Source organism: Catharus ustulatus, chromosome 9, assembly GCF_009819885.2.
Source record: "Catharus ustulatus isolate bCatUst1 chromosome 9, bCatUst1.pri.v2, whole genome shotgun sequence".
NCBI lineage: Eukaryota > Metazoa > Chordata > Aves > Passeriformes > Turdidae > Catharus > Catharus ustulatus.
The window spans coordinates 10,531,355-10,550,898 of record NC_046229.1 but is presented as its reverse complement, the minus strand read 5'-3'; the positions used below and the strand labels follow the sequence as shown (position 1 = coordinate 10,550,898).

Below are 19,544 nucleotides of genomic sequence, written 5' to 3'. Positions count from 1 at the left end.
GCACTTCTCATCCAGTCATGTTCAAATCAGAACAATACTGACCACCCTGGAACAGAAAGCACCTGGCTGAATAACCCAGTTATAAAATGACACTTCACCTTTCTGACAGGCCAGTAACAGACCATCCATAAAGCACCACCATACTTGAATTCATTGGAAAAACAATGCAAGGGGGAAGGAGTCACTGACTTAGCTTCCATTTTCTGTTCTCTGAACTGTGCCATTCCATGACACAAATTGCTCCAGAAATGTTAATAAACAAGCAGCCCCTAAGAGTATTGACACACACAATGAAATGGGACAATAGCTGGCTACTATATCGAGCATGCTCTTGCTTTCCTTTTCAATGCAGCAGCCTACTGATTTGATCCATTGTTGCCATATTAGTTAAGTGCATCAAATACATCCATTTCTGCAGCACTCTTCCAGTCAAACTGGTTTGCAGGGTCATTCACCCATCTTAACTGTTAGGACTAGATTCTAGCACAGGCTGGGCAACAGCTGACACACACATTGGGCACAGCATCCAAGAGCTACAAAAATCACAGTCAAACCTATTTCCAGTTAAATCTACAAAACCTACCAGGCCTTCTTTCCAAAAGTGCCACCCAGCAAGTGCACAGCCCTCATTTATCAGAGATGTGAGTTCTAGCTTTGGCTCTAATTTCTATGCCTATGAAGCACATGAGGTTAAACATCAAGTGAACAACTGAACTAAGATTTTCATAGACATCTTTAAGGCTTTAGTAGACCTCAGGTTTTAGCTGGCCAGCAGGTTATATTTGCATGCAGAGACCTGAATTGTTCCTAAGGCAAGCACTCTACAGTGCTCCCTCAGTGTCATGTAAGTAATCCAATTCTTCCAGTCATTCAGGCTGATAATGCAAACAGCCAGCCTGATGGCCTATTTTTTTTCAGAGGAGTTCAACAATGCCTTTTCAGGACAGACACAAAACTATGTACATTATTTCCTAATTGCCAGTGCAACTGAAAGAAAAATACTTGTTCTCAATCTCTTACTGGCACAATCAGCTCTGTGTGGTAAGAAAATCCTGAAGGATAGAAAATGCACCTCCTCCCAAAGAGAACACTGGATTTTGTTTTGTTCCCGACACAGTACTGGTACAGTAAGGCTACAGCACAAACATTATCTCAAAGCATTATTCTACAACAACAACAACAGCCATCACATAAGTCTACAAGCAATTAGAACAGAGATCTGACTGGGCTATGACAATGAAAGCAAAGGGCACTACACTTGTTAGAGACATCATAGCTAAATGGAGCAGTGTTCAGACCTTTTCAAACCCTGTATCATCAGGTTGCAGTGAAACAGCTACCCATTATTCCTCATGCTACTTTTCTGTCATGTAACTGGACACCAACAGCCAGCTTATCTGGTTGCCAGTCTGAAAGCAACAGCTATAGGTTGTTTAGTTTTGCATTTACTACAACTTAACACAGCAAGCTGAACACTGGTTTAAAAGACCTTGGCATCTTAGTCCACAAAAATATTCTTTCTTAAAAAAATTCGAGGTAAGAGCTCATACCTTGTTGTGAAAACAAAAGTTGAGCTAAACTGCATTTCTGGTACCCCTCCCACATGTTATGAAGAAAGAGGGCAGTAGCTTCTTTGAAGGACAAATTACTCAGAAGCCCAGCCAAATACAGATGAATTCTGGATCAAAGTTTGAAGAGATTTCTGATGTTATCATTTACTGCTATGAAACGCTACTTTAACCTAAAATCAGCATAATAGGACTGCTGCCTTGTGACTCAATTGTAGTCACATTATCAGACTCAGGTATATGAAATGAAGAATGGATAGAAATTCAGCATATAACAGTACTTAAGCCCAGCATTACATGCTTCATTTCAAAAAACTAATAATGAACTTCAGCTGTCAGATAAAACCCAACTTCAGCTGTCAGATTTTAGCTTCAAAATTCAAAATAGAAGTTTAAACACTAATATGAGAACTAGAAGCTTTTAAAGAAAACTCACACCAGATTAATACAATTCTAGCAGTTATTTCTCAAAAACAAAAGACTCCAAATAATGCCAAGTTTGAGCAGGAAGACTGATGGGAATTGCAAAGAGTTTTCAATGCTATTTTGAAAACCAATCCTATTTCAGTGTGTAGGTCTGATATAAATAAGCCAACAGATATTGCACAGGAAAGCCAGAAAAAAAAATTGGCCTGCTATTTAGATGACTTTAAATGTCACTGTCTGTCATTTAAAAAGCAACAAATAACCACAAGATTCCCCTGTACTGTTGGCCAAATGTTGCCAAAGACAAGGCATTAAGTGTTTAAGAAAAGTAGGTGTGCAGAGTTGCATTTAAGGTGACAAACCAAATGAGGAAAGATTTAAGAGCTCCAGGGACCCAGAACACTACAAGTCAAACACAGCAACAAATGAATATACTGCAAAAACACATTGAAGAAACAGGTAGAGATGCAGGGGAAAAGAAAAATTAGAATTGTGGCAGTAGCACCTTCCACAAGTAGAAGCAAGAGAGATATCAGAGCAAAACCCAGAACAAGTAGTTGTACTCTGAAGGGAGACCTGGAAAGCAAAAAGTATTGCAGACAGTATTGACAAATGCACTGAAGAGTGTCAAAATAGACAGACCTTGCATATTTGTGTCATTTCTAATGCTGGAAGTAAGAAGGTAACTCTCATGCCTAATAAAAGGAAGTTGAGAGCTTTCCACTAATTTTTTTGCAGAAGTTTAAAACCAGTTTTAAACCACCTGTCTCAAGGAAGACACAACCTCATCTTCAGTTCTCATATGTTTGACAGTCATCTGTCACACTCTGCAGTCTCCAAGTGATTACTCTGAAGGCTTCTGTACAAGCCAAGGTACCCTTCTGTCACAACTGGCATAATTAGCAACCTTGGAAGGACTGGAAGTTTTCTCCAATCCCCAAACTGTCTTCATTAGCTTCAGCTGTGCAGAACTGGAAAAGAAAGACAGTATCACTTTGTTCAAAACTACAATATGAGATACTACAAGTTGAAATACTGAGAACTTGAAGTTGGTTCATAGACCTCCATCTAGTAAAAATCTCACCATTTAAAAATCTACAAAACCACCTGACCCAAGTACCTCTGAGCACTAACCTTCCATTTCTTTTGATTATATAAAACAAAATAAATTAATCATTGAAAGAGAACAAGTTGGATATATTGAATTTGGGATGTGTGAGTATACTTTTGGTCAGCAAGTCAACTAATGTTGCCAGGGAGAAACATGCAAGTACTGAAAGAGAACACAGGTGAAGCAAACACATTTCAGAACAAAGCTCAAACTTTTTCATGAGGGATCAGAAGGGCACAAGTGGCTTGGAAAAACAGCTTGATTCAAAGAACAGAAGCAGAGCCAAAAGTCTTCATCTGAAGGCCCATTTACTTTCCTGCTCCTCAGTTCCTGAAAATCAAAGGAAAAGAATCTGTAACCTAAAATCAATTTCTCTTCTGCTTTTCTACCAATACAAACAATCCTGTTCTTTAATTTAAAAAATATGCATTTTCATTAAAGGTGTTAACTATTACAAGATTAAAATAAATTTTAACAGTGCTAGCTATTCACAGAGGAAAGGGTCAGCTTTGACAACTGCCATAGCCTGATCACTCATCAGAACTCAGAACCAAAAGTCTGAAATGCAACAGATCTATTTCATCTTCTGTGTCAGTTGTGGCATTGATTAATTCACTGGCTCCTCCTTCTGAAAAGGCATGTTGAGGCATGGCTTCTTTTATAAGGGCAAACAAGAATTAACATGCACTAACTCAGCAAGGATCTGTAATGAAAACCATTTGTTGCATTCCAAACATTCAAGCGTTGGCACGGAAAAGAATTCAGCAAGACTTGTCTTCCTTTAATTCTCTAATTCCAACAGCTCTTATGGTCAGTATGCTGAATTTAGCCTTTTCTGTCATTGCATTCAATCAAAATGTAATGTTCACTTGGTTGCGGGCTGCTACAAACATTCTTCTTGGTAAGCTTCAGTTGAGGCACATAGCAACAATACACTGCTGCAACCCATATGGATGAAGGAAGTTTTATGGTGCTCACTCACTCAGGTCTGAATTACTGCAGGAAACAAGCTTACTTTGCTGGAACCGGAAAACACTCCCAGTATATCTATACAAACTGACCTTGATAACCATTTTTCCTGTAATTATATTAGTAGAAAAAACCAGAAAGCCAAAGAAGCCTAACAAAAAGCCCTGCATTTACAATCTGAAGTCACAACCATTTGGATTCTAAGCAGAGCCCAGTCTCAGTGCAGATAAGAATCTCAGATATGGCATAAATTAGCACAAAGGCATAGAAGAGAAAGTACCTTGTTGCTGACATAGGCAAGAGAAACGGCATCTCTACAATAACACTTCTGTTAAGAGCAGAAGGCTCTATCCACACTGACAGCATTTCAAACATACTAGACTCAGTTCTGCTGAGAAGCTGCAATCCCTGACAAGGAGCCTCTCATTTAAATAAGGTCTTTCTCACCTTCCCCACATAAATACCAGCAGCAGCAGCCCACAGATTATATGCCTGCAAGATGGCAGAAAAATCACCCCTTTGCTTCACTTTTTGCAGTCTGTGAAACAGCTACAAGGATCTACTGAGAGCAAAACTTACAGCACATGAACACCTCTCATAGTACAAACTTTGTTAGAATCCTGCACAAGGAATACTCTCTTTGAGCTGTTTCAGAGTACTTTTCCAAGTCTCAACACTCCCACGTCCACTCAACACATCCACTTACATTTGAGGGTGCTCAAACACTTTATTGGCAATTACAGAAGGCACCAAGATCCTCTATTAACAGTGGTGTGCAAAAGTAAACATTAAAGGAATTTTCTTGTACAGCTCAGTTTCTGAATGTTTTGGATGGTTGATAAGTAAAGCAAAATGAGAAAGTGAAACTACAGAACACTTGTTAATTCAAGAGTACGTTTCTTGGGATCCCAGCTGAAAAGTGGGGAAAGAAAAGAAAGCATTACATACAAACTGAATTTACTGAAAATATGTAAGAAAAGAATTCCAAGACAAAAAGTTAAGTGGCCAGTATCACAGTACCTATCTGGACTGCCTCTCTTCATATACAGAACTAATAGGAAATTCTAGTGCTCAAGACAGCGTTCAGTCCTCCTCCTCTCTCTCCCCCCATACCATGATAGCTGACATCTTGTTTACATCTTCTCACTCTTGTTAACCTAGCCACCAATAAAAGAATTAAGAGGCTGAAATTAAAAAATGTTTGGTTTTAATTTTTTCTTGAGGCAATGGCAAATGGTCCAGTTGGTTTACAGTGAGTGTCAAAACAGAGATATTAAAAACCCCTCCCAAAAAAACCCACACAACCCACACACAGAGCACCCACCCTCATGTGTGTGCCTCACACATGGGGGAAGGGAAACAAGGAATAGAACAATGGAACTTGCTGTTTGCAGTTGAACATTTATCTGCCTCTTATCTTTCTTCTATCCTTGAGACATTCTAAAAAGGAGCAAGAGGTTAGCATCAGCAAGATATTCAGCAAACCTTCCTCGGAACACAACATATTTAGATGCACCTATCTCAAATAAAATAATGAATAAGAGTTCCTTGTGCACTATTACAGGCTCTGAAGTGATAAAACCAGTCAATCATCCTTCTGTGAGAGAGGAGGGGGAAATAATTAAAGCCAAAGAATAGCCTGTAGAGCCAAGATTTAATTTTTTAAAATAGAGGGGAAGAAGGAAGAAAAGGAGATTTAACTATGAGCTCAGAGTTCAGAAGTTCTTGCTGAAATAATAGGTTGCTCATCACTTCTCATCTAGCACCTGCATGCATAATATAGACTGTGTACCTCAAGTTAGACTTTTAAATTCTTGGCTTCTGCCTTTACATGAGGACTTCTTTGGTGTCTCTGAGTATAGTTCTTTTTACATCTGAATTTTCTTTTCGTGAGAAACCACCCTTCTCACCTAACCACACAGTGCAGATGCATCTAAGCAGCTTCCCACTGCCTCCAGCACAATGCAGGGCTCACACAGCTTTCAACGCTTATCTGCTTTTGGTAAAAGCACAGACTTGTTCTGGAGAGCTGTCCCCATGTGTTTAATTTACCTGGTCACCACAGCCCACAGTAGGTTTTTTCTTTAACTGACCTGCCAGCTTCCCTCCTCAGAGAGGGCCTGTAATGCCAGCTTGTGTCCTCCAGAAGCCAACATTTTTGTCAGCTTTTTGCTTCCTGTAACTGAGCTTTCTATTGCAACTCTCTGAGAATCAATTCTACCTTTCAGTCTTCAGAATAAGTGTCATGACTGGGTAGAGCAGCATGAATTTCCTTCCAAAATGAAGGCCCTGCATTCTGCGTGGTCAGGTACAACCTACCCACACAGAATCTAAAGAATTCTCTGTTAAGTGTTTTTCTGGAAGCCCAGGTCTTTGATCACTGCAATCAGACAAGATGGTTAGCTTTCATTCATTAAAAAAAAAAAAAGTAAGCACCAGATGTAAGGGAAAAAATTTGAAATATCACCTAAGTGAAAGAAGGTCCTTTACATGCTTTCCAAAAACCTCCCTTTTGATATTTAAGCACTCAAAACTGCAAAGCTACAAATCAGAGAGACTTAGCTGAAACTCCTGTGGAGACCTGTATCATTTTTGCTGGAGAAAGAACCAAAGGGTCAAGCACACCACATATGCCACAACATGAAGCTGCAAGAGTATGAGCTGAAGATGGAATTTCAGTCAGAACACTGAATTTCCTGCCTCCTGTCATTGAAAGCCAGACCCCCTTGTGTGATTTTAAATGGACTTTTTTGGTATGTGCAGCACATCAAGCTGTGTTTGGGACTGAAGTATTTTTGCTCTTAAAAAAAAAAATCACAAAAATATTGAGTTCCCAAGGAAAATAATATAAAAGTAAAGAATATGTACTTTGTCTAATGTTCTATGAAATAACTTCACTATCTTAGACACATAGCTTTTTTAAATTACAAAATAATACACGAAGCCTTAAAGTTACAAAATCACGTTTAAACTGTGATATTTTCTAAAAATCACCACTACCCCCATGCCCTCTCTGCAAGCTTTTTAAACTGTACTTACTTTGAACAGTCTAATTTACTTATTACATGTACCATATTTAGATTTGATTTTGCATCCAGTGGTGCAGACAGATGTCAGGTTAACACCTATCATTAATCAGCCTGACTCAGATCTCACACACAAGGTACACATGGATACCAGAGTCTGAACTCTTCAGCTGTTGGAACAAACTCAGTGCAAGTGTCTAAGTAATCATTTCAACAAAGATGAGACATCTTTAGAACCTCACTCAGTTTTCTCAGAGTTGATAACCTATTTTGAACTTCACTGAAAACAGAATTTTAACTTCTGTTGCTTCCTCATGCACCCCTTCAAAAAAGCCAGCACAGTTTGGTCTAGCACTCTCCAGTTCATCAGGGCCTGGCTGCTTCCTAGAGGCACCTGTGCTTCTTGACAGGATCAAGGGCACAGCAATGGGTGTCTCCAGTTCTGCAAACTGGTATGTGTCTTTCATATGGGGATCTCTCAGGCTGAAGAGAGACATGCTGTACTCCTCTGAAGAGAATAAAACCACAGGAAAAAGGACACTGCTTTGAAGATGAAACAACACAATGCCTTCCATAGCATAGAGAAAAGATGAGGGAGAGCTGGCTGTCAAGCCACAAACTACATTTTCTAAGAGCACATTCAGCTACTTTTAAAATTAAACTGAGAACCAAAGTGAACTGTTCCAGCAAAACTGAAACTGATGGTCCATATGCTGTGAAGAGTGCAAAAATAAGACCAAATATGGCTCAAGTGTTGACAAGTGTTTTTTAAATTCTATTATGAACAATCAAGAGATGAAGGGAAGAGTCGATACCAAACCAAGTTTACAAAAAGCATTATAACTGCATTTCAAAATGATCAAAGATGTAGTAGAAATCATTTTACAAAGTGACACAGAAACAAATAATCCCAAGGTCTACATGTAGTACCAAACAAATAACTTGTCAGATACATACACGCATCCATGTACTTAATACTCACTCTTAGAGATAGCTCTTTTTTGATCACAATAATTTAAGCAAAAGCCAAATACTATACTGTGATATAAAAAATCCAAAGCATATTCCAAAGCTTTTAACTTTAAAGAATCAAGATTTTTATAATTTCAAAAAGATATTTCTAGAGACTTTGCTAGCATCTATTGCTAGATGGTTTGTCGTCTTATAAACACATTCATATTGGAATATAAACAAAAGCTTCCTAATTTTTCATCTGTAAGAAAAGTCCCTATTGCCTATGCCTTTCTACCTTCAGCAGGTAGCTGCTGCATGCAACTTCAAAGGTAATAAAACTTTGAGTTCTTCCTGAGTCCTGGTGTTCGTGTGCAATGAAGTAGAAAGCACAGGGAACAGGTTTGTCTTTCTGTACAAGTGTAGTTGGTTGGTTAACCCCAAAAGATTAAGTCAATATTCAGGTGTGCCAATAAGCAGGCACACAGTAATAGCTTTTTGCATCTTGTAAGTTTTGCCTTATCTCTAGTCATCATAGTTTTTGTTATTTTAATAAAGGATGATAGAATTAACAAGGTATTTCAAAGCACCTACTACCTTGCAACAGTTTTTCTGTGGTGAGATTAGCAATATTTCTCAAGAGCAGAAACATAAAGGACCATCAAGATGATCAGAAGGATGGAGCACCTCTCTTATGAGGAAAGGCTGAGAGAATTGGGATTGTTCAGGCTGAAGAAGGCTCCAGGGTGACCTAATTGCAGCCTTTCAGTACCTGAAAGGAACCCACAAGAAAGATGGAGAGAGACCCTTCAAAAGGCCAAGGAAGAATGTTTGTAAACTGAGAGTAGGTTTAGATTTAGACCTTAGGAAGAAATTTTTTGCTATGAGGGTGGTGAGACACTGGCACAGGCTGCTCAGAGAAGCTGTGAATGCCCCATCCCTGGAAGTGTCTAAGACCAGGCTGGATAGGGCTTTGAGCAACCTGGTTTATTAGAAGCTGTCTGTGTCCACGGCAGGGGAGTTTTAACAAGATGATCTTTAAAAGGTGCCTTTCAATCCAAACCATTCTGTGATTCTATGACCAGGCCCTGGGCAGCCAGCCCCAGCTGGCCCTGTTTGAACAGGGAGGTTAGACCAGGTGACCTCCAGAGGTCCCTTCCAGCCTCAGTCATTCTGTGAAAAAAGCACTACACAGACAGCAAACAGCCCTAAGAGACATTTCATGATCAATTCCTTCTAACTTAGAACTAGAAAAAATAGTACCAATTAAATGGAATGATTTCTCACATTTTACATTACAGACTAGCCTAGTCTTCCTAACACCTCAGCTATTTCCCACTCTGTTTTAAACTCTACTTGTGTTGCCATGACCTTGCTCTTCTCTTGTCCTACAGTGAATCCTCACACAGTCATTAATGGGGAGTGTAACTACTACTGCATCAGACAAGGTTACCATTACTCTTCTCTAGAGGTCAAATCCCTGAGCTCTGAGTGAATTGTTTTCTGTTGACCCTGAGGCAAGTACATGCAAGGTCTAACTCTTAATGACTCCTGAAAGGGAAAAGCTAAACAACCCAAACAACCAAATTAACAGAGGAAGTAACATGGATATGAGCTGGCTGGACTTTCAGTCTTACAACAAAAGCAGCAAAAAAGCCAAGTAAATAATAGCAACACTTCTAGTTTAACACCACATAACCATTCTTGTCATCAGAGCATATATTCCTGGAACCAAACATATCCAGGTCTAAAACTCAACTCCATTCCAGGAAAGATACAAAGTAAACATAGCCTAGCAGAGGACTCAATACCTCTGACATTCCTTCATTAGGGCTATCCTTACTCTTCTGGTGTTTGGGTTTCATACCTGTGGAGGTGAGATTGCCTCTGCATGTTAACTTTACTAGTACAGCATCACTGAAAGAACTCTTCATTCTTAAAGTGAAGCTGTAGCTCCAATTAATGCTACAAAAAGTATCTGAACCATGGACAAAAAGGATAGAGCCTGCAGGTAGAGGTTTATTACAGCATTAATCCACAGGTTATGTTAATTCATTGGCTGAGAGACCACAAGGATTAATTTAATGTGCAGAATTTTACGCATACTTAGAGTTCTTATAAAGTTTTAACCACAGTACTTCTGCTGCATCCTACAGCCAGGAGGCATTTAAAAATTTTGTCAGTTGTTGGAAGTCATCCAAAAGATCATTTGTCATCATCACATGATAACTTTAAAAAAAAAGCTACTCCAAATAACTGCCCTTTTTACACTATCCTGTATCAAGACTCATTCCTCTAAGCAAAGACTTTCAGAATTAACAGGCATATTCTGTATCTTCTGAGCTGTCAACAGAAACATCCAAGACAAAGCTTGCACCATTGCTCATGTTGCTCCTCCAGAAAGTCAAAGCAGTGACCAGTGCTACAAAACCATAAAACAAATAACTGACATACTGCCTAAGACCTTAAAACATTCAAGGAAGATGCTTTATGTATGCAAATGATACCAAATCGGAGCAGAATTAGGTCCCAAATATGAGGGGAGATAAAGGACAAAATTACCTTCAGAGTTCTCTCAACCCTCTGCTGTTTTCCTCCTCCTTTTGAGTTTTCTTTTTCCAATACTTCAGTCAGAAGGACTACAGAAAGTGCCTCAAAGATTTCAATGAGCAAGGGGAGGTAATGCACAGGCATTAGGTAAGTACAAGATATTAAGGAATAGAAACTGATCTGGGAGATTCTACTCAGTATGGTTACACTGAACACATTAGGTAGTACCTATCTTACATGAATTCAAGGGTTTCCAAAAAAAAAAAATCTCTGAATTGTTGGGGGTTTTTGCTAGAAATAAGTAATATTTCTAACAGGATGAAAATGACAGTCCTTTAATTTATTTTAATTTTCTACTTTGTGCCACCTTAAGCACAACTGTAATTTTCTCTTCAGTTGTCTCCAAGCTCAGGCTTATCAACTTCACATCACAGCTATCTTCTCTTTTTTTTTTTTTTTCCCCTGAGAAACAACTACCAGAGCCAACTTAACCAGGAACTAAATGTCAGCTGGTAAACAGGTGATACTTAAAGCAGGAACAATTCTTTTGCTGCATGAAATATTTGCTGAATGACTGCAACTACAGTTCCAAAGACACCAAGTTCTCCAGAGTTGAAGGCCTAGTGCCAGCACCAAAGCTGAGTTAAATATTTGCAGTGCTACACGAGTAAAACTGAAGTGATTCAAACAATATGAATCACACTGGTGGAACAAAAGTAGGGATTAGAGAGTCTTACAGGAGATGAGGAAAGGAGGGAACAGGGAAAGAATGGTATTTCAGACCTTTTTAAAACACTCACAAGTGTGCAAGTGCCCTATGGAAGGCAATGTATGGCTACAATTTTAGCTGTAGCATAAAGCTTCACATGAGGAGACCTAAGCAATGTCTGTCTGGTTTTCTCCATTCTAGGGTCAAAGGCTCTCCACAGAAAGACAACCAAGAACTGAGGGGAGGAAAAAAGAAAGAACAACTAATTAACAACTTTTAATAATTTATTCTGCTTGTGAAAGCTGCCTATCAAAGGAACCTTCTCACTTTAAGAATTTACTTTCTATTCCTTGTAAAAGAACAACTCAGGACAATTGAATTCTGAGATTTTTAAGCTTTTAATATTTTTTCTTTCAAATCAGTGATTTCTCCAAAAGTAAAAAAGAAAAAATGCTTTAAAAGGTCTCCAAAAACCTGAAACTCTTCTAATTGCATTTATTGTTTACCTAAATTATTACTGTTGGGAGGAAGTTTTCAGTTATCACTAACGAACTTACTGAAAAATCCCTCTCTTCAAAGGACATTGGCATTTTCATTACAATGAACTTTAGCACTTCACCCACTGCCATAAGTAACAGCACCTGAAAACCATGGCTGCCCAGCTCCACTCAGTGCTTCTCATTCCTCTCCAAGTATCTGGTGTACTATCAGGTGTTCCATGAATTTAACTCTGCAGCTCACCAGCCAGGACCAAATCTGAAAGACCTCAGGAGAGCAGGTCAGGGTCTCAGCTCACACAGCTGCTGGCTGAAATAACACTGTCCTAGCCCTCCATCACCTACCATGTGCTCCTCTCACACCGCAACAGCGCTGCTCTCTGCCTCAGAAAGTTCCAGTGCATGGCAGATCCCACACTGTGCAATCAGATTGTGGCAGCAGTGCATTTGCACACGTTTTTACTATCATCCAGTATTAATTAATAGCCATAAAACTTCTGTTGCAACAATTAACTATTGTCCCCCAAGCACTGCGATTTCAAGACATCCCAATCAACACATAATAACTTTCCATTTCCCATCTTCCATACACAAAGCTGCCAAGGCTTTAATTTCCTTCAAGAAGGAATTAGCAAGCTGTATGACTCATTCTGTGCATACATAAATATACATCTAATTATAACAAGATTTTAACCTGACCTGTCTCTTGGAAATTCAGATAAACCTGTTTAACTGAGTTCAACAAACAATTCAAGATCTGCAAGAAGGTATTAAGTGGTTTTTATATGCTAGACTTCATGCTGCCACGTTATCTGCTTCAGTATAATAGCACAGGTCTATAAAACCTACAACACACAAATAAATTTGTTTGCCTTCCATCTAAAATGGATGTTTGCTCATGGTAGATATGTATGGGATAAAATCATACACAATTGCTGTTGAGCCATGGCTGTTCCCCACTGGCTCAGGCTCCATGTCCCCTGAGCACATACTCTGTCTGCTGGCCTGGCAGCAGCACTGATCTGGCCTCTGAATGCTCAGCAGCATCCCATGCTGACACCAGACTCTACTACTACACAAGTTTCTCCAAGACTTAGGATACTGCTGTGTGCCAGGAAATGGAAGTGAAGAGAATTGTCATATTAGGAAAGTGGCTGGAAAACACAGAGGCCTGAGGGAAAAGCTGAAATTAGTTTGGAGAAGCATGTGAGTACAGCAGGAAGCACTGCAGATTCCTGTAGCTAAAGAAACAAACCAGCAGCTTCAGATTAGAGCTGAATGCTGAGAAAGGAGTAGCCAGTTTCTGGTTTTAGAGAAAACAAGCATGGCAAATCTGTGCTCAGGAGCTCAACATTAGTGAGGCAGTCTAATGCCTGCCAGCTCATCTGGGTGATACACCTTTTAAAGCATTTACTCTGCTTTCCCTTAAATGTTTCTTCACTTAATGCTTGCTGGGATAGAGATCCTTGACAGCCTAAGCTGTTCTGTCAGTCTAAAACAGAAGAGGTATATGCCATAGCTTCTGGCTTGAGAACTTGAAAAAAATATTGGATTATCAAAACTGATAAGACTACGGATTCAGAACAAGGCCAAAGTCCTAGTGCAGTCTATAATTAAACAATTCCATTCTTATTTTGAAAAAAACAAACCAAAACAAACAGAAACTGCCTCTTGCTCAACAGTTTTAAAAACAAAAGCCACTTGAGAGAGGAAAATTAAATCAACACAAAATGCTGCCAAAAGGGAAAATCCCAAGGCATACACAGGATCAACACCTTCCTCAAGCAAAAAACCTGCTCTGCATGATGCACTCCTGTGTTTAAGCCTCCTGTGTCTGTAAACATGGAAGAAATGAAATCTGTAATACTTCAAACTCTGCCTTCCAATAACAAAGTGCTGCATATTCCTAAGGCAGCCCCTTAACAGGCTTACAAAATTCTCAAGGCTCTTCTAACATCATTTGATGTTGCCCTGCCTGTTAATAGCACAAGTTGTCTAAATCCAGTCACCAAACATTTGGCACAAGCTCTCAACTTCTGTTATGGAAACATATATAAAATAAACATAATTTCCCATCATGCTGCCTGCAGACATAAGCTCTAACTGATGCTGTATCCTTCTTACACAGGCATATCATCAACTGTACTCTTAAAACACAAGAGGGGATAATTAAACTCATTACAGAACAGGTCCAGCACAGGCAAGCGTGAGAGGATTCTCTCTGCAGTGACTCAGACACCTATTGACCAATGGGCCTCTGAATCAACAGTTTCATCTCCAAAGAACTGAAACCCTGGCAGAAGTTCTGAGCACTTGCAGTGCCAGGTTGGTGCCAATTATGCTGAGCACTGGAAGCAAGGAGACCACCTTTGTGGACCACAAGCTGAAAAAAGCCACGAGACAGTGGCTAATTTGTTTATCCTCCTGGGCTATATTTGAACTGGTGATTCACCCTGTCTTACTAATAACTCCTTCAGCTCATCATTTCAGCCCCCTTCTCCAACCTCCAGAAGTCTTCAGAATTCAACTATTACTCTACACACACTTGAAAATGAAAAATGCTACTACAATTGCTAGAAAAGACAATTCCACCACTTGGAACACACACAGTTTTTAACTTTTAAAAGCTCTCTAAAATCAAAAAATAGCTATGTTACAGGTTAAAACTGTGTGTGGATTCCCTAAGATATCAATTTCTGTCATGGATTTTCCTATTAAAGCATTAAATGCTCACCTTCGTCCACAGAAGAAAGGTAGTGATCATTAATTATACTTTTATAATATGTCACACTAAAGCTATTCTGTTTCTCAAAATGTTGCAGCAAACTTCTTCAATCTAAAACTTATCCTTGTTGATCTCAAGATGCTTCAGGAATCTCTTCTGTTATTTTGAATTATAACTATAAAAAGTTATTCTTTGAAGTCTTTCTTAGATTTATTTGCTTGCCAAGAACTCAAAATAGCTGAACAAAGCAGCAGCTACAAAGTTAGCTCACTATGAGGAAGCATCTGTGCTGTTTTCATTTTCTTGGCTTTTTGGGTGGGGAGGGTTATTTAAATGGTAAGCAACTGCTGTGAAGGAAGGGAAAAAAACCAACCAAACAAAAACCCCACACTGAGCAAAATCTTCCAAGTTTTAGTATGATAAAGCATTATGAAGCTCTAACTCTTCTACAATAATGTTTAGTGAGTGGAATGGCCCAAAACCTTCCTGTTTTAACTGACCAGATAAACAAAATAATCAGCAATTAAGTTAGCAAAGCCAGCCTGAATAACTTGATCAGCCATCTTAGAAATGTTTCCTCTACTGAGCACTGGGAGGGGAAAAAAAAAACCAAACCAGAAAGAATTAATCAAATAAACTATCCCTCTCATGGCAAAGTGCTCACACACATGCTGTATCTTTAAATTTCTGGAAGTATCTTTATCTTTGCTCCACTAGAAATACAGACAGTGAACTAGAGTGCATCACTCTAACAGCAGTTAGAATGAGAACTGCAAAATTGTCACCCCAGAAGGTGAAGAAACTCACTGCCCACATAAGTGCATCTTTGTCTCAGAATTGCATCCGTAAGTTACAGAAAGTGATGATGACATATCCTGCTAGCTGGCATACAGCTCCCCAGTATCATTTTACAGCAGTTCTTGGCAAGCACACCATACCAGGACCCTGTTTAAATTGCTAATTAATAACAGGCTTGTCTTTGGGAGGGTGGGAAAGGGTTAATCTTTTAATGGAGCAGTTCCTAAAAAACAGAAGAAACATTAACTTTACAAACCATGAGTTTCCTTTCAGTCTGTACTCAAACTAATACAGGAGGCATTTTATTGATTTTGACTCCAAACAGGCAACACTACTCCTAACAGAGAATACTCTCTTCTTGCTTTTGCTGGGCAGTTTGCAGGGGGATTAAACAAATAGTCCAATAAAGCTGAGTGGGAACCCATATGAATGGAAACTTCAGCTTCATACTTGATACCTAGATTTCAGCCAGGGTACAGGGGCAATGGAATAATTCCTTTTTATGGGACCCAGATTAAGCTGTAATATGAAAGTGGTAGGGACTGAATACAATAACATGATCCAGCTGAAATGTTATTGATTCACTTGTGAAATGTATAACTGGAGTATAAATAAGACTTAAACACAATGCAATGTCACTGACATAATATTTCAGGGAAGCTCAGTGGTAATGCACATCTCATTTAAACATTATCAGTGAAGTTTTATGTTCTTACTGCAATTTTTTTTCACCCCAATAAGTGCTTCTGAGGAGAAAAGACTCACAAGGGCTGTGAGCGGAGTTCTAAGAACTGATTCTGCCATCTTAACATAGCAAATAGTGAGTGATTAACTCACCAGTCACCATAAAAGAAACTTCACTCAAGGTGAATGGCAATCGCAGAATCTGTCCTGAGAACTGAATATTTCATATTCAGTATGTATATTATGAAATAGTCTTACCTCAGTAAGAGCGTGCAGCTGTCCTTTATGCACACAGACACCCATAAACCTACAAGAAACAAGAAAAGAAAAGTGGTTTGGGCTTTTTTCCCCCCCTCTTTTTTGTTCTTTAAAAGAAACTAATATAGGATTCACCAAAAAAGGAGGAAAGAGAAAATGCAGCCTCACAGACACTGCATACCTCACCATTGATTATTTAAACATCTCAGCACAAAACAAAATCATGTATCTACACTACAATTTGAATTAGCAGTTCCAAGAGTGCACAGGAGAGACAGCTCAACCTCAAAATGGAAAGTTACTAATTTGACTATAAGCAAAGGCCAGCATATAATGATTTATGCAGAAAGGAACAGTCTCAGAGTCCTATTTTAAGGAAGTTTAAGCCAAGTAATCCACTGGTGGTCTGCAGAAACAGAAAATTACTTCCCTTTGTATTTTGCTGTTTAAGCATAAAGATGTTTCTTCCTATCCCATTCTTAACCACTTAGGAATATGAGGGCACATATGCAATGTATACTTCCCCTCCCCAAACTCCTCTTTCTAACACTTGGATAGAAGCAAGTTTCAATACTTTGCAGTATACACACATTCCACAAGTGTTACCTACACTGCACAATTTTCAGACTCCTGCTGTTAGTATGAATGATTGCCACCACTGTTTTGTCTGGAAAGCAACAGAATGTGCCATAAACAACTGAAAGTTCATTTTTACCACCATACAAGCTGAACTTAAGTGACAAAATGCAAATTAATACTACTACAAAACATCCCCCACAAGAAAGAGCAGTAAAACTGAAATTTTAAACACTTTAGAATTTTCCCTACACAGTTCAAGCGTTCATTCTTTACAGATTCACTAATTCTCAGTTTTAGCATTTAGATTTTGGTCTCAGCAAGCAAAAACAAACTGTCATTTCCATAATGTTCAGAAATTTCCATTTTGCAAGTAAGAGGCAGACCTGTACAATCTCATTAAATGTGACGGGAATCTTGTGGACAACAACTCAAAGGAAAAGAACCTTTTATATCCTGAAACACTTCCGAATTTAAAAACAAAATGATGCAAGACATGCAGTGCTAGTTCAGCTAAGCTGCTTTTGAAGAAATGAATGATCCTCACTGTTCTCTTGTCTAACAGCTGACTGGTAAATTACAAGCAGTCAAAGAAAAATAATATAGGTAAGGTCCTTTGCATAAGCTGAGCTGTGGAAATCTGTTATTATAACCAAAGAAGCAGCAAGACTTGTATTAGAACTTCTACTGCCTGCTCTCACCTCAAACACTCAAACAATATTCCCTGAATATGAGGATTTTCATTTGAGAGACACTGAAAATCCAATTCCTCTTGTTTAATGCAGAATCATAGGACATGATCAGGTCTACTCAAAACATTGCACATTCTGAGTTTCACTCCATACAGCAATTAATATGTGAACAATTTTGTAAAGAAATTGGCAAATTAAGCTTCCTGAGATGAATAAACCTAGACTTCTACAGAACAGAACAGAACTCTATTTCCTAGTGTATTTAAAGTCTCCAGAGCTATTAGGCATGGTGTTAATGGCTTTACTCACAAGCAAAAATGGAAAGCACACAAATCCAGTATATTAATTCCTCTATAAGACACCTTTTCAAAGTATTATTTTCTCTACCAGTTATACAAAGTTAACCTGTTATGGCAATATTTCTGTTCAACAAAAACTATGATTAAGTAATTAAAAATAATAATGTTTTCATCTATAGATCAACTCTCCCTTTGTGAAGGTGTATCACACTACTTACAAATTAAGAATTCATCCTATTTAATTCCAAAATACAAATGAATTTAAGAATTTGCCAAAATTTTGGAAAAATTTAATTTCTTGTCTCATCTTTACCAAACAGGAAAAACATCACTGTCACTTAAAGACTGGTAGAGCTTAATGGTTTCTGCCAACCTGTTTTGGTCAAGAGAAGTCTCAATGGAAACATCTTCATTGAATATTGCCGTATTTATTGACACATTGAATCAAGTCACCAAGGGTAAGAGTTGAAAAACTCTCAAATGCTTAGGATTTCTACTAAGAATCAAAAAGAATAAAACAAAGATCCATATCATGAGCTCATGGAAAAAAGCTAGACATAAGGATTCATTTATAAACCCCACATATTTAGAAACAATTACCCAGGAAAAGAGAAAACCAAACACACTGATAAAGAGAGAATTAACGAGTTTACAAGCAACATACTGAAGCCATTTAAACTTTGTGTGAATGAATCTCAGTTTTCAGGCTCTGGAAAACAGATTGATAGAACAGACCTCCAGCAATCCAAATTCCTGGAGAACTTCTGCTTAGCTGTTTTATCAAGCAGTAACAAGCCACTTGGTTAAGCCAAAAATTACTACAAAACATTGTTGGAAAGGATTTTCACTAAAAGATAATACACTCAGCTGCTACTGGGAAATATAATTACCCAGCAAGATTTAACGTGGTTTCAATTTCTGAGATTGCCCCAGATGAGATTCCAAGGTCTGTGGATAGGAAGCTGACATGCTGGTCCAGCACAGCTGAGATTATTCCTGTTGGCTAGACACACTGTCTCCTGAGCCAAAATGTGCTTGTAGGTGAACTTCAGCAAAATGTCTTGTCAGCCAAAGGTTACACTTCCTATAAGCATTTCTAGCTGGAAGGAGCTCCAATAAGCCAATCATCCACAAAACAGGAGACCATTTGCAGATTTAAGGAAGTTTATTTTCAAGACAGTGTATCTGGCCTTATCAGCAAGCTGAAAGGCTTCCAAAATCTGGTTGGAAAAGTTTTCCTGGAAGCTGCAAACAGAAAGGATGATACTTGAGTCCACCCAACTAAATACAGTGCAGCACATTTCCAAATGCTTTCTAACAAATGTCAGCAATCTATATCTATGTTGGAAATCTCATTTGATAAACCAATCAATCTGGAAAACCTGTCCTCCTAAATAAAACCAAGAGAAGTCTGGATGTTTCTTAGTCCTTCACAGTGGTTACACAAACCACTTTCAGTTCAGTCAGATGGCAAGGGAGAAAATCCTAGACAGAAAAGGGCAGACTAAATACTGTAGCCTCAGTCTCCAATCTTCACCTTAATTTATCAAGCAAAACTAACATCCAGATCATACAGCCTCTGTAGATACCCAGACACTGAACACATGCTTTCAGTTAAAAGAACTTCACTGGAACACATTCTTGTTCTGTGGATAAACCTGGGGCAGTTACAAATCAACAAAAGAAATCAATGCCCTCCAAAATT

General features: G+C 38.6%; 1 protein-coding gene across 1 annotated transcript in view; it reads right to left on the bottom strand.

Moving 5' to 3' along the window:
• Nucleotides 1–19,544, bottom strand: part of TESK2 (testis associated actin remodelling kinase 2) — a 78,352-nt gene that overhangs the window by 26,966 nt on the left and 31,842 nt on the right. Inside the window, exon 4 of the mRNA XM_033067640.1 lies at nt 16,273–16,321. Coding sequence (XP_032923531.1) covers nt 16,273–16,321 — 49 coding nt within the window. The remainder of the gene's footprint in view (nt 1–16,272; nt 16,322–19,544) is intronic.